The sequence below is a fragment of the Xyrauchen texanus genome, chromosome 27 (genome assembly GCF_025860055.1).
Source record: "Xyrauchen texanus isolate HMW12.3.18 chromosome 27, RBS_HiC_50CHRs, whole genome shotgun sequence".
NCBI lineage: Eukaryota > Metazoa > Chordata > Actinopteri > Cypriniformes > Catostomidae > Xyrauchen > Xyrauchen texanus.
Window position 1 is genome coordinate 11000320 of NC_068302.1, and position 26874 is coordinate 11027193.

The 26874-nt window shown below is 42.2% G+C and overlaps 1 protein-coding gene across 1 annotated transcript; it reads left to right on the top strand.

The window, feature by feature from the left end:
- Positions 1-8030: 8030 nt before the first annotated feature.
- LOC127621210 (nucleoplasmin-like) lies at positions 8031-11595 on the top strand. Its single transcript, XM_052094719.1, has 7 exons — positions 8031-8092; positions 10548-10603; positions 10696-10778; positions 11053-11163; positions 11267-11360; positions 11439-11490; positions 11532-11595. The coding sequence occupies exons 1-7, from the start codon at positions 8031-8033 to the stop codon at positions 11593-11595; spliced, it is 522 nt and encodes a 173-aa protein (XP_051950679.1).
- The last annotated feature ends 15279 nt before the right edge of the window (positions 11596-26874 follow it).

Below are 26874 nucleotides of genomic sequence, written 5' to 3' on the forward strand. Positions count from 1 at the left end.
TCCATGCACTTCGTGAAAGTACGGGGTGCTAAAGACAGGCCGAACGGAAGGACGGTGTATTGATAAACCTGGCCGTCGAAGGCGAATCTCAAGAATGGCCTGTGACGGGGATTTATCTGAATCTGAAAGTAGGCATCTTTCAGATTGAGAGAGATAAACCAGTCCCCCTGGCGCGTATGCGCGAGGAGTTTCCTGATTGTAAGCATTTTGAATGGTCTTTTTGCAAGCACCTTGTTCAAACCCCTGAGATCTAATATTGGTCTGAGGCCGCCGTCTTTCTTGGGAACAAGAAAATAACGGCTGTAAAACCCTGACTCGCTCAGCCAAGGCTCTATGGCCCTTTTGCACAGAAGGTTTGCTATTTCTGAACGAAGCATGCAGGCTGCTTCCGTGTTCACAATAGTTTCGAGCCGCGCTCTGAAGCGGGGAGGGCGGCGATCGAACTGTAGCAAATAGCCCTGTTTTATTGTGCTTAACACCCATTTGGATATCCCTGGGATAGCTTCCCACGCTTTGAAGCGTAACGCTAGAGGGTGAATGGCCAAATCGCCCTGATTGCCGCACACAGCGCGCTGAACAGAATGTGTGAGCGCGCTTACTGTGCTTATGCATGACTGCTCGCAGACAGCAGGGACCGGCTGTTCATTGAGTGACTTCCCGATTGAGGTGAATGGGGAAAGAGTCACATCTGTTAAGTGATGCGCGAGCATAGTCACGGGCACGGGACTTACATACAGAGAAGTGTTTGCTGGCCGTGTGACAGAGCGGGCAGAGAATGGGCGCGCGTACGTATTCGTGAGCGCGTTTATTGACTCTAACACTCGAGCGGTTTGTGTCCGCTTTATGTGAGTGGGCTCTGATCGGGACACGGGAAGTGTAATGCTTGTGTGTAGAGGTGAATACTGGATTGTGGGCACATTTTCTACACATAAGGCTGGTCGTGTGACAGAGCGGCCAGAGAAGGGCCGCGCGCACGGATTCGTGGGCGCGTTTATTGACTCTAACACTCGAGCGGGCTGTGTCCGCTTTATGTGAGTGGGCTCTGATAGGAACACGGGAAGTGTAATGCTTGTGTGTAGGGGTGAACACTGGATTGTGGGCACATTTTCAACACATAAGGCATGTTTGCTCTTTACAAGATTTCTTTGGGTCGCCGTGAAAACGGCGTTTGAGTGCAGGCAAGCGGGCAGTATCACCGGCTTGTTGGCTGCTGAATCCACCACTGTAGTAGCCTGAGAGAGGGGGACTGACAGGGGGCGAAGCTTTGACGGTGGTCCGGCCGCGGCGGGACTGAGCCGTCGTTTTTTCAACAAGGCTAGGAGGTTTCAGCGCAACCTTAGACCGAGGCCCGCGGGGGGGCGGCAGTCTGCGGCGGCTGTCTGAGCGCGATCGAGGGCGGCTGCCCTGTCGACGCTGAGAAGTCTGACCTTGTTGAGCTGGGCGCTGTGAAGAGGCTCGTGCAGGAGGCTGGTCACGTGGGCGGCCTGCAGAGGAGCTAGCGCAACGCGGCAGGAAGAGGTTCATGGCTTGGGTGGCTTTCTGGACTTCTGAAAAGCGGTCAACAATGCCACTCACCGCGGAGCCGAAGAGACCGGTCGGGGAGCGGTGCATTGAGGAACGTGGAGCGCTCTGCTTCTCCCATGTCAGCTAGCGTTAGCCACAGGTGTCTCTCGGTCACAGTCAGCGAGGCCATGAACTTCCCTAGAGCTTGGGCTGCAGCTTTGGTGGCGCGAAGGGCGAGGTCCGTTGCGGTTCTTAGATCTGCAACAGCCTCTGGGTGCCTGCCTTTCTCATCCCACTCCCGAAGAAGGTCCGCTTGGAGGATCTGTAAGACGGCCATGGAGTGCAGAGCAGATGCGGCTTGGCCGGTGGCGGAATAGGCGCGGCCAACATAGGCGGAAGTCGCTCTGCAGGCCTTAGACGGGAGCACTGGCTTAGACCGCCATCTCACGGAGGGCGGGCAAAGGTGTGCTGCTACCGAATCCTCGACCGGGGGGATGGAGGAGTAGCCCTTCTCGGTGGCGCCGTCCACCGAAGCGAGAGGGGTGGAGACGTGGGAACGGATCCTGGCCGAGAAAGGCGCGTTCCACGACTTTGCAAGCTCAGTGTGGCGTTCCGGCAGGAAGGGAGCGGCCTGGGCCGCGGGTGTTGCACGGCGACGGCTCTGAAGAAAGCAGCCGTCAAGTCTGTTGGGAGCCTGCTCAGGGGGTAGTGACCACTCGAGCCCGAGGCGGTCGACGGCCTGTGTGAGGAGGCGTGTTAGTTCCCCTTCGACTCCGGCGCGGGTCCTGCTGGATTCCTGGGCCGAGGAGGAGGCGTGGGAGCCTGACCACTCCTCGCTGTCCGAAACCATGAAGGAACAGCCCTTATCCTCCGCCTCGTCCTCCGAGATGGCAGCAGTGCGGCCGCTGGGCGGCAACTGCGCGTCCCGGGGGGGGCGGGGAGGGTGAGAGCGATGCTCGAGGGAGAGGCTCCGGCAAGGCAGTCGCTTCTATCACCGGTTCTGGCAGCCTTTGGGAGCGGCGCTTTTCCTGCGCTGGCGGAACGGAAGGCGCGCGAGGCTTCGGTTCTGAGCGCTTCGAGTCGAGCCCGCAGTGTCGACATCGGAAGCTCCTCGCAGAGGTCGCATCCGCCTTCAGCGAGGGCGAGCTCTGCATGCCCCAGTCCCAGGCAGAGAGCGCAGATGATGTGGCGGTCTCCGGCGCTGAGAGGGGCGCGGCATGAAGCGCAAGTGGTGTGAGGCATCTTTAAAAAGACGCTCGTTACTCTTTTGTGAAGTTCGTTAAGAACTAGCTTGCTCTAAAAAAGGATACGTCGCCGGATGGCGTAGCTCGCAGGATGGCTGAAGGTGGCGGAGACGGCCGGCTTCTTCGAGCGCTGTCCAAGCTTGCTAGATGCCCCTCGAACGGCGACGCGGCTTCCAGTTCAGAGATGCGAAGAGCTTCGCTGAAGAGATGAAAATCAGGGTTCCAGCCTACGAACTACACTTATATGCACTCTAGCCACGCCCATTTTGGCGGGCTTTGATGCAGTAAGCGCGCGGACGCCTCTCATTGGACGCGAGTTCGCCCAAGTTCGTCTATAGGCTGCAGCAGTTGCCGCAGAGCAACCAATGAGCTCACTAGCTAGCCCGCTCAAGGTCTGCAGTTGCTGCACTGCATTGACAAATTATACAAAATTAAGGATAATTTTTTGGCTTCAATATCTCAGAAAAGATGAATCTTTCCCGTAGCATAAGCTAGCTTACGCAATACGAGAGAACCTCTCGTAAGAGAACCCTAAAAGCAGAGACAATCCCTATTTCTCTATAAGCTATTAAGAGAATATGTCAAAACTTTGAAACAACTTTGAAAGGATCAGGAAGGCCCAAAGCCTTTGCATTCAGGGATGGCCACCTTCTGTTATTTACAGCTCTCAAAGAGAGGAAAAATTCAAGACCTCCGAAAACAAGAGTCTTTCGAGAAGATCAATAACTAGAAGGTTATCTAATGCAGGTTTTATGTCTATAAGATGTGTTAAAAAACCATTGCGGTCTCAGAAAAGCATCAAAGACAGAATAAAGTTTTTGGCAGAATGTGGTATGTTTGATTCAGAGAGGTTCAGCAGAGTTGTGTGGAGAGATGAATCATGATGAGTTGCATGGTGATGCTCCAGAGAGTTGTTGTCAATGATTTGGTGAGAAATACAATAGTGACTACATCTGACTACCACAGTGAAACATGGAGGCAGAGGTGTCATGGTGTGAGGAGCCTTTTCAGCAGCTAGTACTGGTGAGCTGCTTCACTGTGAAAAGTCAACTAATGCTTTGGAGTACAGGAAAATATTGCAGAAAGTCTTGCTTCCCAAAATTTAAAAGTTATTTTCAAAAAGACAATGCTTCTGCTCACACAGGGACTTCCAAAAAGTGTCCATCAGGCCTATGTTTTGGCCTGGTCAGAGTCCAGATTTGAACCCTAAAAGTTTGGTCTCAACTGTTTGAAGCCATCAACATTGAGTGGAAAAACATTGACTCTTTCTGTAAAAAGCTGTCTGCAAGTTTATCCATAAGGCTTAAGAATTTGAACAAGTCAAAGGGAAAAATTTCATCATACAAAGTTACTGTATCTATTTGTTCAATGTTTCCTGACCAATGATAAGTTGTGGAGACCATTAAAAGCTTAATGTTTTCCCATTTTGCGCTTGGCCCATTTATTTATTTTTGTCCAGGAGTGTATGTGCAAGTCAAAGACATGTTTATTAAAGGAATATATGGAATTTCTGCTTTATTATAAAGCTAAAATGTGACTAATCTTATGAAAACTAATGATAAAATAAAATCTGTAACATAATTTTTTCGGATTGTACCAGGTTAGACGGCCTCCTGAATATTTAACAAATTATTCTTCAGCCATACTGATAGTGCTGTAGGGGTACTTATGGCAAAAAAGTTTGGGAAACACTGATTTAAGAGACAACATTTCAGTCAAAATTCAAGTTACTGATTTGATCTTTACGCAGCAGTATGGCATGTTCTCATATAGATAGTGAAGTAAAACTCTGCGCTTGTGTGTCAGTAGTACAATTGAATTGTGGTCATTTAATTTAGCTGTTTTAGTCACAGTGCAGTGCATCAATATAGACTTACCAGTCTACTACGTGAATGCAGCACTCGAGCCACTCAGGACACAAAAGCACTCTTAACACTCCAGCTCTACTGGATGGAAACAATTAAGGAGACCTCCATCCACAGTACATGGAAGCTGACAAACAAAACCTGTTGAAAAAGGGCAAAGCAGAACAATGAACATTGAGCAAAGCAATTTAGATGGACAAAACCATCACTGTACAGTATCTCCACTCGGTCATTGACCTGTGCCAAGGCAGGCCTAAGCACTGAAAAAGAAAAATCATCTGTGTAGATACTGATCTCTAAACCTCCCATGCAGCACACAGCCATAATAAACAGCATTAATTTGGGAGGGAGGATGAGTTTTCCTAAAGAGGTATATCAGATTATGGGTGCACACACAGAGCTGCTCAGAATCTCTAAAACAAATAAATGGTTGAATGAAGGGGATTGAAGATTCAGCTATTGGGTATGAATGCCCAAAATGAAACTCTTGTATAGAAATGGACTTTATCATATTGAAGACACAATTGTCTGACATTATTACAATCATAGAGCAATGTTTAGAAAACTCACTTTTTTGTTGTTTTTTTAGGACAATCAACAAATAGATCTATAATGACTGATCTGATAATAGCCACAAAGTAAAAACATTTTCAAAGCACAAAGTTCTTTGGAGTGGTTTTTCATAATTTGCATGAATGTTTCAGGTTTAATATCTAAAAAGTTAAGCTTGATCGCCAGCATTTGCAGCATAATGTTGAATGTTGGGGGGGGGGGTGTTAGCCAGACCGGTGGCATCCGTCAGGATGTGAGATCTAGTGCCGCAGCCCAGCTCGCAGAGGAACGAATGGCGGCATAGTTTCTCTCTCTCTCTCTCTCTCTCTCTCTCTCTCCGATAGCCTGAAACGGGTGGGGGAGGAGTGTGACCAGGAGGAGGGCGAGGCTGGGCCATGATGAAGCATGGCTGGCGCTAAAATCAGCTGATCAACTGGACAACAAGATAAAGGGGCGGCCGTAGACGCCGGTTCGAGAGAGAGAGATGCACGCGGCCGTAAGTGGTTTAGTTTACCATTAAAGTGTACGTGTACTGCTCTGCTGGTTCCCACCTCCTCCTTGCCCATCCTTTATCTGTTACATTAGGATTAAACTTTACTTGTGCAAACTTTTGCACAATTCTGTGCCGTTGTGCTACAGACATAAATGACACCTGAAATTGTGTGGCTTGAGGAGGAGACATGTCCCATTACTGTAGACATTACAGTAATGGCACATGTCTCATAGGATACACAGAGTCTTATCTAGGCACCAGAATATCAAAGAGGCTTTGATATTGGTTGAATAAGCCAATGATTTACTTGGTTGAATAAGCAACAATAACCACCAAGCAACAGCCTAACAACCATCCAGAACACCCTAGCAACCACATAGAAACATGTTAAAAACCACTCAAGTCATCATAGCAACCAATTATCAACACCCTGGCAACCATCCACATCATCGAGATGGCAAGTTTTGCTCTTAAAAATCTAGCTATTATTATTATTATTATTATTGTAAAAGAGATGTAAAAGGAAACTGCATGTGTGATCATTTAATTTTATGAACTTATATTAACCTAGCCTAAACATTTCACCTTCTTGACTTTTAATGACATAAAAAAATGACAACACTCTTCCACAAGAGTTTCAGAGCAACTTATTTCCTATCTCCTTCATATTTCTAAATAACACAGCACCTGTTTATGTGTTGTACCATTCTGCACATAAACTGCAGGTCTAAGCAGAGTGCTGTGGCCCAGATAACAGGCACAGGAGATTACAAGGGTAACATGAGTGTGGAGTGAGAATGTGCACTTTTTTAGACTTACTAAAAAGAGAACAAGGAAAACTCCTCAGAAAAAAATAAAAAAGAGATAAAAATGTTATAGAGCTGGCTCGATTAGTTGGCCATCAGATAAGCAACACAGCCAACAGTTGGACTCACCCGCCAAAACTATGTGTATATGAATTCCACCCTGCAACAGCAAAAAAGCAAATCTGAAAAATCATCTGACAATAATAAATTCTAGGAGGTTACGTCAAAGTAAAAATCGGTTGATGTGACACATCAACAACTACCATTCTGCATTCAACTGATTTAAACTGGACTATAAATTAAGATACAGTTGAGTCAAGCGACATTTTCAGTGCACGATTTTTACATAATCTTTCCACTCAAGATTACAGGAAATGACTGCCGTCTACCCACTTAGTATAAATTGTTTTGTTCAGGTAGGACAATAAAACATAAAAAGTTAATGCTTTTGAAAAAAAAGAGGGAGAAGCTTGTGTGGTTACTTTCACATTAAAAAATGAAGGCCTACATGTTCTTAACAGAATAGAATCAATTACTGGATGATCTGACATTAAATGATTTACAATTGTATACAGTTCTACAAATTGTTTAACCCACTGGTGATTGCATTATTAAATGACGAATGAATAAACTTTATAGTTCAACCAAAAATGGTAAATTCGCACATAATTTACTCGCCCTCATGCCATCCCAGATGTGCATGACTTTCTTACATCAGCAGAACACAGACAACATAGCCAGTAGAACAGACAAACAAAAAAAAACAAGTGTGGCAGTGGGGGTGTGGTCAAGCGCCCGTCCGGGAGAGAAAAGCGGTAAGGGCGCTCACACCTGAGCTAAATTATGTCTAACACCTGTCTCTAATTGCAGTAGCTTGAGGAGAGCGGCGTAAAAAGCAGCAGCAACAGAGCCCAGGAGAGAGCCCGACACAAAGGCCAAGAAGCTAGTGTGTTGTATTAGTGTGTTGTATTAGTGAGTGAATTAGTGTGTGAATTAGTGTGTGAGAATTAAAAACAACCTTACCTGAATCCTGTTGCAGTTTCCGTCCCTTCCTCAGTGGAAACTCGTTACACTGGTGCCGAAACCCAGGACTTCCAGGAACAGTGGTCCAAAGCTATGGAACAGAGTCGCCCCATAGAGTCCTCCCAGCTGGCGGAAGTCCTCCAGTCCCTCGCTACGCTCCATCAGGGCCACCAACAGTCTCTGCTTGCGCTCCGACAGGACCAGGATCGTCGCTTCTTTGAGATCATGCGGGCTCAAGCAGAGGACCGGCTTGCCATCCGGAGCCTCCTCAGCCAGGAGGCGTTCCTGGACCTCTTTGAGCGCACGGCGGAAATTTGGGGTTGGCCATGCGACCAGTGGGCAGCCCGCCTCGTCCCTCTCTTGTCCGGGGAAGCACAACTCGCGGCACAACAACTTCCGGCAACAAGCCTCCTGGCTTATACCGACTTGAGGAGAGCCATCCTGCAACGGGTTGGTCGGACCCCGGAAGAAAGTCGCCAGCTCTTCCGGGCCATGAAACTGGATAAATCCGACCGCCCGTTTGCGTTCACCCAACGGCTCCGTGATGCCTATCGGAGATGGCTGCTTGCAGGGGACCGCAACGTCGGGGAGTTCGTCGATCAAGTGGTACTGGAGCAGTTTGTCCAGCGCTTGCCCCGGAAAACGGCGGAGTGGGTCCAGTGCCACCGCCCGGCGTCGCTGGAGGAAGCCGTATGACTCGCGGAGGACCACATGGCGGCGATTCCTAGGGCGGATGAGCCCTCTCTCTCTCTCTCCCCCCTTCCCCTGTGTCTTCCCCTGTTTTTCTCCCCTCCCCTCTTCCCTCTCGCTCTGCCCTCTCCCCAGGGTCCGTTCCTGCCCCCCGCAGGCGCGGAGGATTCATGAGACCAACTTCCCGGCCGTGGGAGAACCCGCCTACCCCTTCCCCGCCCTTCAGCCGCTCTCCTCCTCAGGTGGGAGCGCCCGCCAGCACGGGTGCGGCCGTGGCGCCTGGGCCGGTCTGCTGGAGGTGCGGAGACCCGGACCACTTCTGGGATCAGTGTCCGCTGATGGAAATAGGGACGGTGGTGCGGGTCTCCGACTTCCCGCAGGCTGCCCCCGATCGGGCTGGAGCGTACCGTATTCCGGTAAGGATCCAGGGGGGTACATACCAAGCATTGTTGGATACCGGCTGTAACCAGACCACCATCCACCAACGCTTGGTTCAACCCGGGGCTTTGGGATTAGCTAAACTGGTGAGGCTGAGGTGTGTGCATGGGGATGTTCACAAGTATCCCATGGTGACTTTGGCGATTAAATTCAACGGAAAAAACCATAGTGTGGAGGCAGCAGTTAGTTCCCGCCTCACCCATCCGCTAATCTTGGGTACTGATTGGCCAAATTTCAAAGACATTTTAGAGGGTATTTGTGCGGATGGGTCCTGCATTAAGAGGTGTGTGGTGTGCGATGCTTTGGCAGGGGAGGCGGAGCCGGGCCGCCCTCGGCTGCTCGGAATGACGAGGGAAGGGCGAGGTGGTCGCCCTCCTCTCAGGGAATTCCCTGAGGGGACTTCCCTCTAGAGCAGTCGCGGGACTGAAACCCTTAAACATGCTCTTGGCCAAGTGAGAGTAATTGATGGTCAACAGCTCCGGCCGGGCATCGCCATTGCATACCCATATTTTTCACTTATTAAAGATCGGTTGTACAGAGTGACGCAGGACGCTCAAACAAAGGAGGAAGTGACACAATTATTGATTCCACAGAGCTGCCGGGAAATGGTTTTCCAGGCGGCTCACTATAATCCTATGGCCGGTCACCTAGGGGAAAGAAAGACACTTCTCCGTCTAATAGCCCGTTTCTATTGGCCGGGCATTGGCGGTGACGTCCGCAGGTGGTGTGCGGCGTGCCGTGAATGTCAGTTGGTAAACCCACCGGCCACCCCAAAAGCGCCATTGCGCCCCCTTCCATTGATCGAGGTCCCCTTCGAAAGAATTGGAATGGACCTCGTCGGGCCATTAGAACGGACAGCACGCGGACATCGCTTTGTGTTAGTCCTAGTGGATTACGCAACGCGATATCCGGAAGCAGTGCCCCTGAACAACATCTCCGCACGTAGTGTTGCAGGGGCACTCTTCAAAATAATCTCCCGGGTGGGGATTCTTACACATTAATCTTACTAAAAAGCATGTGACATCAAATAAACAAGAATTAGGTCAGAAGTAATCCCAAAGCAATCAAATTAGATTACCTTCCAAATGTAATCCAAAACTTTATTTTATTGACTACAATTTTAATCTTGTAATTTAGCAATCATTATCAGATTACAATTCAGAATGAATGTACTCAGCACTGTTTATTCACATGTGAAAATAAAATGCAGTCATTTTCAGAGCCCCATACACTGTTTATAATCTCTTACACCCTCACACCCTCTGAGCCCTGGACTGATATGTGAATATGTTTAAACGTTTCACTGTATGACTGTATGATCTCAAATAAGATTACATTTCCCCATGCAACCAAAAACGAAGACACTGCAACTAATGATACATGCAAGTGAAAACACAGAGAGCCAGTAGTTTTGTGACCACTAACCACGCCCAACGCCAGTACACACTATTATACCATGTTTAAGACTTCCTTTTCAAATAAACACATTAAATAAATTCGCTGCTTACCCTAAAGGGAAAAATACAGTTGCATAATGTTCATTATGCTGTTCAAATTTGCTGTTCGAAAAGGCTCGAACAGAAAATAAATGTGATGGGAAATCACAGGACGCCCTCTGGTGTTTAAGGAAGGATTTTACAACCTCAGACAAACACCTGAAATTCATCAACACTTATGGATGCAGTGTACGTTTCACGCTGTTTATTAGTTTGTCTACGAAGTGGATAGCACATTTGCTGTCAAATATTTGCTGCAGAGTTCATATAATTCACCTAAAAATGATATGTTCCTTGACTGTACGTTGGTGACTATTTTCTCAGGCAAAGCAAGATTAAATGCTACTTTGTAACTTATGTGAATGAAAACAACTGCTTTTTCTCCTCTCCTCACGCCATTTTGACAACCTGATATTTTTCTGAATTATTTCAATCAGTCTTTCTGAACTGTCCAGGTCATCTTCTGTGTCTGACAGAACCTGTGTTCACTGGGGTAGGCCTAAGCTCATTTCACTCATGTACAACACAGAATAATGTTATTTCCCTACATTTCATTTTTGTCTTTTGTTGTGTCTGTCTTCAAAGGTTGTGTACTCTGTGGTTCTCAGGCCACAACTGTCTTTAAAGCAGATAATTATCTTCTGGAGAACCAGTTTTTCATCAAAACGGTAACGCCAATCTTCTATCAGTTCTGCTCACAAATCTATTTCTGAAAAACCTATTCCTTTGTTGTTTTTGGCCATAACTACTATAGACATTGATGGAGACCTAATATTTTGTGTTGTGGCCAATCAAAATGGGGTTTCCAATGGCCTCACAAGATAAAAAAAGTTGTTGGAAAAGTGCATGGATGGCCCGATAACCTACACAGAATTCAATCATCGTAAACCAGGATTTTTTTTTTTTATTCTGACATTGAAATCTGATTGTATGGTTTCACAGATATGTCTTAGTGAGGAGGCAGGAGATGAGATGCATGTTGTGGCTGTTTGTGACTGGGTCAGTGGTCCCAAACCGTTGACCATCACCACCCTTCGCCATTGTATGCAAATGGTGAATTATTATGTTTGGAAGTTTGCAAGATAGTGAAAGACTTAACAAATGGCTAATCAGGAGTGTACACAAGATGTTTTAAAAATGTTGTCATGTGTTGCAGATCAGTTTTCTTGGTTTGGAGCTTATACCACCTGACACCTTTAAATTGTGCTCTGGAAAAGGACCTATGTTAATTTCTGCTCTGCATATTACATGTAGAGGCTGCGTCAATTATTCTGTTGCCATCATCTTTTATGTCAGAAATATTGACATGATATTCTACCTTTCTGTAGTGAATCCTATTGAAATGACTGAGGGAGAGGAGGATGATGAAGATGGTTACATGTCAGTGATGTGGCTTTGTAGTGCTTTTTTTTTTTTGACAGTTTAAACCATGATGAGTCCATTGGGAAAGCGATAATTGTGCAGCCTATTGATGCCTGTTACTAAAGCGGTGTTACCCAACAATCAAATATTGTATTAACTTGAAATATTTTAACACTAATGCAAAAACTACAAGCCTGGCCTTCTTTTAAATTAATAAAAATGAGAATAGCAATGTAAATACAAAGAAAAGTTAGCTAATGAATTTCAAACCCATCTGTGAATTAAACATATGTACTTTGAGGGTTTTGGTAATTGACAGTGTGACATGGTATACTGTGTCCAAAACTACCACCATAAACGTGCCATTATTTTACCTCATAGTAATTGAGAGACCACATAATTGTACTTTAAAAAAATAATTTTTCACTGCAGATCTGTTTAAAAGACCTGTTTAACAGCTAAAAAGCAAAAACAGATGTTAAAAATCATGAGAAACGTGAAATAAATTGACCACTTACAGAACCCAAAATATACACATTCCTTTTATATATAGATAGATAAATGGATATTAAATAACACATATATATATATATATATATATATATATATATATATATATATATATATATATATATATGGACATGGACTCTACAAGACCCCTGAAGCTGCCCTGTAGTGTCTGGCACAAAGACATTAGCAGCAGATCCTTCAAGTCCTGTAATTTGCGAGGTGGAGTAGCCAAGGGTCGGACTAGTTGGTCCAGCACATCCCACAGATGCTCAATTGGATTGAGATCTGGGGAATTTGGAGGCCATGGCAACACATTTAACTCTTCATAATTTTCCTCAAATCATTCCTGATCAATGTGTGTGGTGTGAAAAAGGTCATTGCCATCAGGGAATACAATTTCCATGAAGAGGTGTACCTGGACTGTAACAATGTTTAGGTAGAGGGCACATGTTAAATTGACATACACATGAATTGCTGGACACAGGATTTTCCAGCAGATCATTGCCCAGAGCATCATACTCCCTCCACCAGCTTGTTGTCTTCCTAAAGTGCATCACTTTGGGAAGACAACAAGCTGGTGGAGGGAGTATGATGCTCTGGACATCCTTGTGATGTGCAGTACTGTGCAAAAGTTTTAAGCTCATAAGATGCTTCACAAAAACATTTGTCTTAAGATGATTATTTATATTTTCAGCTTCAGTGTGTCAATAGGAATTACACATTTTAGACTCCCAAACATTTATTTTGCAAATAGAATATAAGAACTGCAACATATGGCATTGTCCCTCCCCCACTGAATATTGAGTCTGTCTGGGATTACAAGAAGAGACGGAGCAATTGAGACAGCCGAAATAGATAGAAGAACTGTGGCAAATTCTCCAAGAAGCTTGGAACATCCTATCTGCCAACAACCAAGAAAAACTGTATACAGGTGTACCTAGGAGAATTGGTGCTGTTTTGAAGGCAAAGGTGGTCACACCAAATATTGATTTAGCTTTTATGTTTACTGAACTTTGTATGATGTTAATTGATTAAACTATTTATGGCATTGTTTTTGAAAACATCCTCACTATGGAACAGTGCCTAAAATTTTGCACATTACTGTAAAATAAAATGGGACTCATTGGACTAGGCGACCTGCTTCCACTGCTCCAAGTTCAAGTTCCGATGCTCGTGCCTAATGTAGATGCTTTCGATGGTGGACATGGGTCATCATGGGCATTTTAAGTGTCCTGAGATATCTCACTGGTCTTTGTTAACAGAAAACAAAAATGTGTCCATGGACCACAGACATTGATGCTTTTCAATAAATCTTTGCTTGTTCTCAGAGTGTTGTATTTTAAGCAAATCATTGAGGCTATGATTAATAATATTTGTCAGTTGAGGGCACTATTGTGCCACTATTGAATTTTGACAGTTACAGGAACAAACAATGCTGCTCTTTTGCTCAGTTTTGGTATCAAAATTATCTTTGGAGGACTGGGTTTTGGAATGAGGGGGCGTGGCTAGTGCAATGGCTCATTCACGTGAAAGCTTCAGAATGCTAAAATCGCTTAGAGTACCTTAATGTTCACATCACAATGGGGAAAAATGTGATCTCAGTGATTTCCACCGTGGCATGATTTTTGGACCCAGATGGGCTGGTTTGAGTATTTCTGTAACTGCTGATATCTTGGGATTTTTCACACACAACGCACAGTCTCTAGAGTTTACTCGGAATGGTACAAAAAACATCCAGGTTACGGCAACACCTTGTTGAAGAGAGAGAGATCAATGAATGGCCAGACTGGTTCGAGCTTACAGTAAGGCTATGTTAACTCAGATAATCACTCTGTACAATTATAGTAAGCAAAATAGCATCTCAGATTACACAACACGTCAACCTTGATGCGGATGGGCTAAAACAGCAGAAGACCATGTCAGGTTCCTCTTCTGTCAGCCAAGAACAGAGAGCTGAAACTGCAGTGGGCCTACAGTCATCAGACCAGACTTCATATTCCCAGTCTTTATCTGTCCAGTTTTGGTGAGTCTGTGCCAACTGCAGCCTCCGCTTTCTGTTCTTGGCTGACAGAAGTGGAACCCGATGTGGTGGTCTGCTGTTGTAGCCCATCTGCCTCAAGGTTCGACGTGTTGTGCATTAGTGCTGCACAATAAATCATATCGCGATGTCAGCCTGTGCGATTATTTGACGGCAAAATGCTGCGATTATATTAAATAAATAAGTGCTTGTGTAGACGTGACTGCCCATTCTCTACACCGCTAATAAAAAGATGACCAGTCAGTCTCAGTTTAGGGAGTGGCACGGTGTTCAGCGTGGAGTCACCGTGCGTTCCGACACTGAACTGGTGGCCAGAAAAAATAAGACGGATCATAGTTGGCAATATAATTTGAGACGCTCGTCTCTCACCCCCGTTGTCTGCAGCTCGAATGTCTGATAGAAGCTTGGCGATATATCTTTATTTCATCCTTAATTAAAGTTCATATAATACAGGAGCATGCCAGGTAAATAAACACAAACTCCAAAACTGTCATTCTTGGTGCGGTCAGAGCCGCTTCAACCAGTCGCGGAAGTGACCCAATTTTGAGCGGGAGTCTTGGAGAGATTTAAAGTTCCGCCGGGTGATGCGCACGCTAACACGGAGACGCTCGTCTGCAGCACAACGTGTAGCATCATTGATGAGATCATCGTGATAAGATCAATCGTATGTGAAAAATAACACTAAAATGATAACAACAATAAAATGTGTGTGTATAGGCTATATATGTATGTATGTATGTATATATATTTGGTTTTGTATAGACAAGATTGACAAATGCTTATCAATAATACTCTTATGGCTAAAATGTTTACAGTGTTCAGTGGCTAAAATATCAATATGACTAAATGTTACTAAAATATGACTAAAATGTCAACAGTTTTCATTGACTAAAACTACATTAAAAAGCCCAGTAAACAAAACAAAGCACAATAACAGATGTGTTTGCGAGTGTCACGCCATATGACAAGTCTTCACAGAGATATAAAGAGACATGATGCACCATTAGCAAAGTGGGATTTCAGAAAATTATACACACACTGGACAAGAGGTACCAGCGATAAGTAGGCATAGAACTTTTTAGAAAGAGGATTTGGAAATGTAAAAAAAAAAACGCAACAACAACAGTTTTAGTGGTTTGAGTGAACCACACTTTTACATCAAGTTTCCTTTTCAAAAGTGTTTATAGAAAGTACATGTTCTTATTTATTGTTCCATTTTATTTAGGTGTAATATTGAGAAAATAACAAGTTTGCAGTACTGCAAAGATGTTATTTAATTTAGTAAAAATATCATTTTAATTTGAAAACACTGCATTTATAGTTGTTGTCGTTGTTGAGAAATACACATTTTAGCATTATCAGTAATCTATTTGTGCATTTTCCTTTATAACCAAGCAAGTTGACTCATGTTACCATTTGTTTATTATATCGCATATTGCAATATTAGCCTCAATAATCGCAATATGACATTTTCCCCAAGTCGTGCAGCCCTATTGTGCATTCTGAAATGCTATTCTGCTCACTACTATTGCACAGAGAGGTTATCTTAGTTACCATAGCCTTACTGTAAGACTGAAGCAGTCTGTCCATTCTCTGTTGACCTCTCTCATCAACAAGGCGTTTCTGTCCACAGAACTGGCGCTCACTGGATGTTTATTGTTTTTGGCACCATTCTGAGTAAACTCTGAAGACTGCTGTGCATGAAAATCCCAGGAGATCAGCAGTTACAGAAATACACAAACCAGCCCATCTGGAACCAACAATCATGCCACGGTCCCCATTCTGAAGGTTGATGTGAACATTAACTGAAGTTCCTGACCTGTATCTGCATGATTTTATGCATTGCACTGCTGCCACAAGATTGGCTGATAATCGCATGAGTAAGTATATGGTGTACCTAATAAAGTGTTAGGTGAGTGTATATTAACCAAAACTTTAGACATTGAATTAAAGTTTAATGTCAATGTTATTTGTAAAATTCCCATAAATACACCTAATAATACACACACAAAATAATATCAAATCAAAAATTGAAGTCACACTAGACAAAGTGTGTAATAATAATAAAAAAGAGAAAAATAGAGTTAAAAGAGTATTCGTATAAAAATAGTTTCCCTCTTTGCATCTCTTTTCTCCATTTTGCTGATGTTAATTGTAAAATTATTATACAATAAATTATCTAGCTTAAGTGAGGTTAGGAACGTGATTTAAGGCAGATTTCATGACATAGACCCTGTCTGAAAGCTGGAAAATGCTGCCTTCAGAGAATACATATAAAGGTACTGTAGGATGAAAATAAGATGCCTTTCAGTTTCCTCGAGACATCCATTCATTCACAAATGGTGTTGGTAAACCCATTAACTAATTAGGCAGCAAGTCTGCTACCTTAGCTTTTAGATGCAGCCATAGTTAAAGAGTTGTTGCCAGGAAACAGCACATCTTAGCAACAGACGGTAAACAAACCATGGCATATTGTCAATGACATCAGACTGGAGAATGGTTTGAGTTGTTTTTGTGAGATAGAACCTTATGCACAATACAGGATGCCAGCTCACTCTGTGTTTGACAGTGTGCCTTTCTCCTCAACTGAGATAGTTTATAGAGGAATTCAAGCAAGATAAAGTTAATCTCACAGGGAGGGGTGAGGGACTTTAGTACCTCTGCCCCACACTGAACTACATTACCAAAGTAATCAATTATGAAGGCTTTTCAGGAACTTATCAGTGATATTTGGGAAAAGTGACATGTTTAACTATTTAACACCATAGTGTTGCTTAGATAAGTGGATCTCAATTGTTTTTTCTACACAACCAAGGATTTACATTAGACGTCAAGTGGTGACCCAATACTGAACAATACTAGAATTGTTTATTGTGCAAAATTATTTCAATCAAACTTTTAAATGTATTGGTGTTACCATGAACTGCATTGGCCCAATGTTTTCTCAGCTGACTGCAATTGCAATGCAAGCCTAACACATGGAACAAACTCAATTTTCTTCACCCTTTTAAAAATAGAAAACCCCGTTTATTTTTGCTATCCTAACAAAACACAGTTATATGGTTAGTTGGGTGATTATCACAAAACCTGTCAAGAATTTTCCATGTCATATATAACCCCAAATCAATACAGAAATAATCTAAAATTGTATTTTGCATAATGAAAAGTTTTTGCATTTTGGCATAATTTTCAGGACACTTAAAGATGCTGTAATTGATTTTATTTTTAATTAAATGAAATGCAGTGATGTCCCTATTGCCTGCAAGATATTACTGAAAAAGGTGCCATAAAATATCACATCTGTCTCTGTAACAGCCCTAAGCTCGGTAAACAGTAGGGAAAAGGATGGCCATGGTTAGATCCTTTATTTAAACAATCAGAAGACTTTCTCCCTGTGAATCATTGTTCACGATAACAGGGCAGCCCATATGTGCTCGTGTAAGTGCCGGTACAGTGTTTTTTGCATTTTTGCTCCCGCAAAATGCTTCAGGTCAGACGGCTAAATGCTCGATATACCAAGAGCACAGATATACCACATGGCTTCCTCTGATATTAAAAATTAAGCAACAGATTGTCACAGACCCTACTCTTACTCCAGAGTACCCACCTATTATTGGTCTTCCAGAATTCACCAGGAGGGTGGCAGAACTTGCTTTGGGCAGTGATAGCCCACCATTTTGGAAAGCAGGGTAGCATCCTTTAATCTTTTCTGTAACCAACGTCACACTGTAGACCATCTTTCCATGAAATAAATTTCAACAATGTTTGCATGCTCTCGTTAATCTCGAATCTTGCTTGTCATCGACAGACCCGCCAGCTGAATACACTGATAGCGCTGAGTAGGCTTGGTACGTTATATGTACTACATATCCAATCTGTAGTTTGTTTGTTTGTTGATGGTGTGATCTTCAGTGCTATCATGAAATGCCAGTCTAAGCTGTAAACCATGTATGGCTTTTGATTACACCAACGGGTTAGTCACCCACAATAGAAACACTGATGCTGAATAGAAACACCAGACTTCCATTGATTACTATTATTGACCTGATTAACATTACACTGTACATCCAATGTTTGTTTTGTATTGGTTAAAAGTATTGCTTTTAAACCATATTGAACCAGCAAATGCACATTATTTACAAGGGGATAAAATGGTCATTGGTCATGTAAATAATTTATATTGCTTTAAAATTAAGTCTGCTATAGTACACTGGGTTCCAGGCTAACAATACACCTTATTCAGGATATGTTTAATTGGATGCTAAGGAACAAGCATACAAGTTCAGAATGTTCAAGCAGTTGTACTATTTTGTACCATGTTGATTGGTAAAGGTGCACATATAGTTTTGCACTGAAATATATCAATATGCACTTTAAAATATATGTTAAGCATCATTTACACTCACATGAGATGAAAACTGCAGTCATATGAGTAGCCTAATAAAAAAATGTTAATCATGGAATTGGTTGCTTCATCAGCCAACATATTAAACTCATGTGACCAGCCTAACAGTACTTGCTTTATGTCAGTAGCCACCTGTTTTTGGACACTTTTAGTTGTGGAATAAATTAATCATGGCTGGCAGTGAGTAGGACTTTTCTACAATGGCATCGGTACCTGAAAACTATTGAAGTTGCGTGATGTTGCATTCACACCAATAGAACAAGTGTTCAAAAACATAATTTTAGTTTAATCTAATAAATAATTGACAAAAATCGTAAACTTTTTACCTGCTCATGAGGAAATTAGTAAAATAAATTACACTTGTAAGGTGTAGCAGGGCGGGCGGGGCCGTGATTCTGCACACCCAGCAACTAATTAGGCTAATTAAGCAAGAGAGGGATAAAGGCAACCGGACACGGCAGTGCGACAGAGAGAGTGTTACGGGCAGCATGTGTTTAAGTTTATTATTATTAACTATTGTTAAATATTATTTATATTGTCAAGCCGGTTCTCGCCTCCTTTCCCTTTAACTGTGTTACATACGGTTTTTTGGAGTCCAAACAGTAGTATGAACTGGGGAAGTGAGTCTGGGTGCTGAGTTACTGAGATGTGTATAAAATGTGCCCATGAAATCTTGACATCGTGTGACCTCATAGGATCCTTGCCCTTTGGCAAGTAATTTGGAGCTCAAAGTGGGCAGCAAAACAAGCACTTTATCTGTGCTTTACCCTGTGCGAATTCACATAGTCGAGTGCTCCTGTTGTACTGTCGGCGTTTCCGTTCTTGCGCTCCGAGCAAATTCTCCTGTGTTACCTGCCCCAAAGTGTGGAGTTTTGCTCTAAGGTTCTTCCTCCCAAGCTTCCCGAATGATGTCAAGCATGCCGCGAGGCTGACTCCCATACAGTAGCTCAAATAAGGAAAACCCTGTGGTGGCTTGTGAGACCTCTTGTACTGCAAATAACAGGGGTTTGAGCCACTTATACCAATTTTTAGCGTCTTCATGTACAAACTTGCGAATCAGGTGCCTCCGCAACACTACGTGCTGAAATGTTGCGTAGAGGCATTGTTTCCAGATATCGCATTGTGTAGTCCACTAGAACTAATACAATGCGATGGCCGCGTGCAGTCCCCTCTAATGGCCCAACGAGGTCCATGCCAATTCTCATGGCGCTTTTGGTGTGGCTGTTGGATTCACCAACTAGCATTCACAGCACACCACACCATTTGCGTACGTCACCATGAATGCCTGGCCAAAAGAAACGAGCCATTTTACGGTTCAAAGTCTTTTTGTGACCTAAGTGGCCAACCATTGGGTTATAGTGAATGCCTGGTAGAGTGTTTCCCAACAGCTCTTTAAATACTAGTACTAAGTACTAATAGCTGTGTTTATATATTCTTTCTTCTGAGTGTCCCGCGTCACTGGATACAACCGCTCTTTCTTTAATAATGGAAAAGTATGTATATGTGTGCGTGACATTGGGCTGGTGCTGTTGACCATCCATTACATTCACCTGGTCAAAAGCATGCTTGAGGGACTCGTGACGTCACTGATGCAGAGGGAAATCTTCCTCCGAGAAGCCCCTGAGAATATTTGGGAATATGGGAATTCCCTTGTCAGTGTCATCATGACGTGGAGCAGACGTCGACGGCCCCAGAACCTCCTCTCCAGCCATCACATTGCACGGTTGATACCGGTAGTGCCCGGCTTCCCCACAACTCCGACAGGCCGGCCCAGGCTTTTCAACCATACTCATGGGGGCGGTCTCGCCAACCTGCGGAGGTGTGCAGAGGGAGACGGGTGTTAATCACAACCCAGGTGATGAGCCTTACTGTTCTCCCTCTCCTGCAGATAGACACATGACCACACCCCCCATGCCACAGTGTGTATCAATAAACTTCAAATTACAACAGCACTGTTTGTTTTTCATGGTTTGTTTTCTGACATAGACAAAGACTTGTAACTCTGACTTGTACATAATTACACACCATGTCATCTCATATGTGTACGTTCTTTCTTATGCTGAACATAAGCGAAGAGTTTTAGAAGAATATCTCGGCTCTGTAGGTCCATACAATGCAAAGTGAATGGTGGCAAGAACTTTGATGGTTAAAAAACCCCATAAAGGCAGCAAAAAAGTAATCCATTAGAAATTAATTACTTCAGAAGTGATATGATATGTGTGGGTAAGATACAGATAAATATTTAAATTGATTTTTTTCTATAAATTCTCCTCCCGGCCCAGTAGGTGGCGATGTGCAGGAAGAATATAAATTGCCAAAAACCAAAAGAAGAAGAAGAAGAAAGTGAAAGTGGAGATTATATAGTAAAAGAAGGACTTAACCTGTTGATACGCACCCCCTTTTTTGAGCACAAACCATGAAAATGACATACCTGACATAAATGGTTGTATTTACTGGACCTTTTGGAGTATGGACACAGCTGTAGTATCTTTTGAAAGAAGACACTGGGCTTTATTTCCCAAGTTTCAGAATTAATATATGTTGTTACTTTTTAAAATTAGAGAAGCTGAAGTTTATAGTAATGGAAATATTTTGTGCTGAACATGTTTTTATAATCTAAAAAACAATCATAAAAGTGCCAAGACTACTTCGTGTTGATTTTGTTTCTCTCCCACACATATCATATAACTTCTGAAGACATGGATTTAACTACTGGAGTTGAATTGATTACTTTTTTGCTGCCTTTGAAAGCTTTTTGGACCTTCAAATTTCTGGCCACTATTCACTTGCATTGTAAGGACCTATAGAGCTGAGATATTCTTCTAAAAATGTTTGTGATCAGCAAAAGAAATAAAGTCATACACATCTGTGATGGCATGAGGGTCATTAAATGATGAGGGATTTTTCAATTTGAGGTCAACTAACCTTTTAATGGGAACTCTACTTGACACAATATTGGTGACTTGGACTCAGATATGAGAATCAAGATCTAGTGACTTGTTTACAACACTGGTGTCTGCTATTTAAGTTCTAGCAGATACACTTTTTATATGCAGTTGTAGTAAACATCAGATAACTCCCATGTTGACTCTTGCAGTCTCAACAGTGGGAACCTTTAAAGCAGCTGGGATCGCCGATGTGCAACACTACCATTAGCTGGTGCCAACCTCTCTCAGGAGGAGTGGAAAAGTGTAGCTGAAGTCATGGTGGAACGGTCTCAGAATAAAACAAGAAATCGGGCTTTATGACAAAAATAAAAAAAAGAGGAAGAGTCAGAGAATGATAGAGTCTGCTTTCTGGGCAAAATTAAAAATACTTCAGCCTCATTAAACTCTCATAATGAAGATTACTGACAACAAAGAAACTTTTTGAAGTATTTCTGAAATACTTTCTTTTTTGTTTTTGTTGTTAAAATCAGTAAACAACTAGTTCAGGTTAATGTATGCTCTCAGATGTATAAACCACTAGACTGCAAATAATTAATGGATGCTGCGTTGCCTTTGATCTTATCAAATTAGTTTATATATGATAAGTTGAAGTCTTATCCACAGAGTCAGTTGCTTTTCATATATTGATGCTTTTTAATCATGAATGTTTTATCAGTATAGTACCTGTCAAACAGATGTCTCTCAATCCCATTCTTTCTCTTTGTCTTCATTAGAAGTGCCAGATGTTTATATTCTTCTTGATGCCTGCTCAGGGTTTGTGCAATGGTTCTTTTGAGCAGGATACCTGGGCTGTGTGATTATGTGTGTCTTTGGGACTTGAGTTGCTCTTGAGTTTATATGGTGTACTGGAAAACAATGAGAAGCATTTCACAAGTTTTAAAGGCTTTTGTTGGCAAAATCATCCAATATATGCAAAGAGTCATTATTTACAGTGTTGACCCTTGTTCTTCATAACCTCTGCAATTCGCTCAGGCATGCTGGATATCAGCTTTTGGGCTGATATTGTTCCTGGATCGTTGGGAGAAGTTGCTCTTGCAGGATGTTTTATACCATTCTTTATTCATGGCAGTGTTTTTGGGTAGAATTGTGAGAGGACCCACTCCCTTAGATGAAAAGCAACCACACACATGGATGGTCTCAGGATGCTTCACTGTTGGCACGACACAGGACTCAAGGTAGCGTTCACCTTTTCTTCTCCGGACTATCAATTTTCCAGATGTCCCAAACAATCGGAAGGGGGCTTCATCAGAGAAAATAACTTTGCACCAGTCTTCTGCTGTCCAATCCTTGTACTTCCTGCAGAATTTCAGTCAGTCCTTGATGTTTTTCTTGGAGAGAAGTGGCTTCTTTGCTGACCTTCTTGACACCAGGCCGTTGTCCAAAAGTCTTCGCCTCACTGTGCGTGCACATGCACTCACACCAACCTGCTGCCAATATTGAGCAAGCTCTGCACTGGTGGTGACACGATTCCGTAGCTGACTCCTCAGGAGGAGATGGCCCTGGCACTTTCTGTACACTCTGGGTCATCCTGAAGCCTTCTTCACTGCAGTTGAACCACTCTCCTAGAAATTCTTGATGATCTGGTAAATGGTTCTTTCGGGTGAAATATTCTTTGCAGCAATTTCCTTACATGTGAGGCCATTTTGATGCAAAGCAATGATGGCTGCACATCTTTCTTTAGAAGTAACCATTGCTAACAAGAACACAATGATTGGAAGCATTTCTGCCTTCCTTTTATAGCAATCAGTCTGCTCTTATAATCCAGTCAGAATGATAGTGATTTCACCTGACTAGTACTCATTCACACTTTCCCAGGTGCTGCTGATATGATTAGTGAAATGATGTTAGCTGGTCATTTTGTGTCAGGGCCAAAAAACATTGAATTTGGGTTTTTGTGATTAAGTTAATTATTTTGGCCAATGAAGCTTTTTGCAATTATTTAAAATGCATTGGATCACTCTGCACAATAAACTAGAAACAATGTGAATCAACACCACAACAACTGAAGCAGAAAATTTCAATACATTTGGCCACGTCTGTGTGTGTGTGTGTGTATGTGTGTGTGTGTGTGTATGTATGTATATATATATATATATATATATATATATATATATATGCCTTACTTAAACCTACTCATAAATCAGAGGTCGGGTTCAATGAAAATCTTGTGACCGTGGCAACATTTTTGCAAAATGATATCACATGGGTCCTTAAACATACAGATTTGTGACAGTTTTAAGTTAAAATGTCAACTAGGTGGCGCTAAAAGTGAGTTAAATGTTTTCTTGAACAGATTAGGTCTTTAAGGTAAATGCTTTTAAGTTATAAATCAATTAAACCTACATCCCTACCTTAAATCTAACTGACTGTGTCATGAAAAGCAAATGTGAGATGGAAAGCGCACCTGCTAAAGCAACCACAATTTGTTGCGGTGCTTCTGTGACCCTACGTGTCAACATGCGTGCTCTTCAAAGCTCATATTCTGGTCCTTTGCTTCGCAAGTGCAATGCTCTATCAGCTGCACGACTGTGTAATTTAATCAGGGTCAAACAAGCTTATAAATGTACAGGTAGTTGGTTATGCAATACAAATGTTAAAATGTATCCCCTTCCAACGCTATAGTAAAAGTGTTTAGATGTCGTAAGCATTGTGTTTTTTGGAACTGCTAACCTGCAGTTTTATTTGTGATTTGTTGCGATACGTACAAGAGCAATGTAAAAAATATTTTTCGAAATGTAGGTATATTAACATGTTTCTATGAGACCAGGTTGGGTCTATAATACCTGGAGAGAACTATTGTATCCAGTGGATTTCCCATTCATATCAATAGCATTTGCTCAGCTGGTGCATGCACCCCTGGAAGTATGCAACCTACATGCTGCCATTTTGCTCATGGACACTCAGATCTGTGCACGTTTTGGTTTTCTGTGTTTTCACCGGAGCCTTTTGTGCCATGATACTGATCAGTCTGGAGTTGCAGGAAAATGACATCCTGACCACACTGATTAGGCCCTTTCCCACTGGCAGTACTAAAACCTTCCCCCAGAACTAGTACTTTTTGTCACTTTCGCACCTTACTATTGTTCCTCTGAGCCGTGTTTGAAGGATTTTTAGCTCCTACTCTGGAGTATGTACTTTGGGGTCTGTGGGAGGTGCTGCAGCCTGTAATTGGTCAAAAACCTATGAGGAGATAGGATGTAATAATGTGTTTTTTTAAACTGTTCAGAGGCCAGTTTCCTTTAGAGTTCCATTCATTTAAAAACACTCTTTTAAACCATTAACTGATTAGGCAGCTGCTTACGTTTTCGGATGCAGACAACACCCATGTACAACAGCCTTAACAAAAGTGTAACTCTAATCCTGGCATCCTCTGTCAGTGTTGTTGTTTTTTGAAATTGAATCGCACATTCCAACCACAACAAAAGAAAAATGGTCGATACTAGATTATTTTATTACAGTGGTAATTATGTGAATGCGAATACGAGTAATCATCTACAAAGTTACTTAAGGAAAAGTACCAGGACTGTAGGTGTGAAAAAGCCTATTGGCTAAAGGTATCTTAAGAACTAACACAGTCCCAATTTGTTCACTAGCAATATCTTATGCATGAGCTGAGACATCAAAGGCAGCAGATAAGGAAGTATTTCCATTTCACACTTTTAAGAGGCTTCTGAAAATCTGTCACTGGAAAAATATATATAAAACTATAATATAAAACAATGGTAACACATTACAATAAGGTTCCATTTGTTACTATTAGGAAATGTATCAAGTATCATGAAGTAACAATGAACAATATATATTTTACAGCATTTATTAATCTTAATTCATGTTAGTTAATAAAAATACAATTGTTCATTTGTTTCAGGCATGGACTCTACAAGACCCCTGAAGGTGTCCTGTTTGATCTGGCAGCAAGACATTAGCAGCAGATCCTTCAAGTCATGTAAGTTGCGAGGTGGAGCTGCCGTGGATTGGATTTGTTGGTCCAACACATCCCACAGATGCTCAATTGGACTGAGATCATGTTCCTCAAACCATTCTCGAACAAGGTTTGCAGTGTGGCATAAAATACAAATTTGCTTGGGGAAAAGCCCAGCAACCATTCATTAAACAGAATTAAAAACTCTCCGATATGGCAAGCATTACCCCATTGTAAGCACAACACATTGCATGAATATTCTATTCAAAGCAACCCAACACTACTTCACAAGTCACCAAAAAAGTGACAGAAACAGAAAAGTTTCACAGTTGCTAAAGAGACATAATAAGCTGAGAGTCAGCAGGTTTTGAATAAAAAAAATAATATTTAAAATGATGGTATGCTGATATGGCTGATATCAAACACAACAGAAAGAATGAACAGACCAGTCATAATGTACTTAACAAATATTCAAAATATTTTACGTTTTTCATGTTTGCAACCATTCATTTAACAAAAATCAAAGATCTCCAGTGCAATTCTATCACCGGTCATCTTGGAAATTAAATCCACAACCTTTTGAACTATAAATCATTACATTAACAAATGCCCATTGAGTGGCAAAGAGACTCCCTGAGGTTAGAGTCAGCACTCAAGTGTAGGCTATCTTTAAGACTCCAAAAGTATCTGCTCAAGTATCATCAGGACATGATGTCAATGATGCATACAATTTTCTTTGAAATCCGACAATGTATTTAAAAGATATATCATTTTTTAAATACATTTCAATATGGTGGAGGGACAGTATAGTTTATATGGGAACACCTTATGACCCTCAGAATCATTAGACACCAATCTCATGATTTAAGGAAATATGGTTGAAAAGTTACAGGCAACAATAGACATTTTTCACATCTTTTCACCCTTAGGTGTTGCTGTCAAAAAAACTCTGCATGTGCCTTCAGACAAAGGTCCTCATATCGTTTTGATAGGACAAAGGGTTGCCAAGATACAGCCTCAAATCCATTTTCACATCGACCTTGTTAATTTTGTGATGCCATAACTTTTAAACAAAAGCATACTTCTTTCAAATAATTTCTCTGCTGCTTGGTCTGGTGATACCAAGCAGCATACCAAGTTTCGTTTTGATAGGACAAAGGGTTGCCAAGATACAGCCTCAAATCCATTTTCACATCGACCTTGTTAATTTTGTGATGCCATAACTTTTAAACAAAAGCATACTTCTTTCAAATAATTTCTCTGCTGCTTGGTCTGGTGATTATTTTGAGCCTGTGTTTGGACAAATCGGACAAGGTTTGAAGGGCGTCAAACTTTTAAACTCTAAACATCGTTATCCAAGATGGCAGCTACTGTAATGGAGTTATAATGTATGGGGGTTCATTTGAATCATTAAGAGGAGAGTAATAAGACCAAAAAGAATTTTGTTTGTAGGACAAAATTTTCAAAAGATAGACACAAAAGAAAAGTGAAATTTTGAACATCCACCAAGCCTTGACCCCTTGTTAAGATTTTACAGAGGCTTACATAAATTAATCTTGTTCAATCATCTTTTCATTAG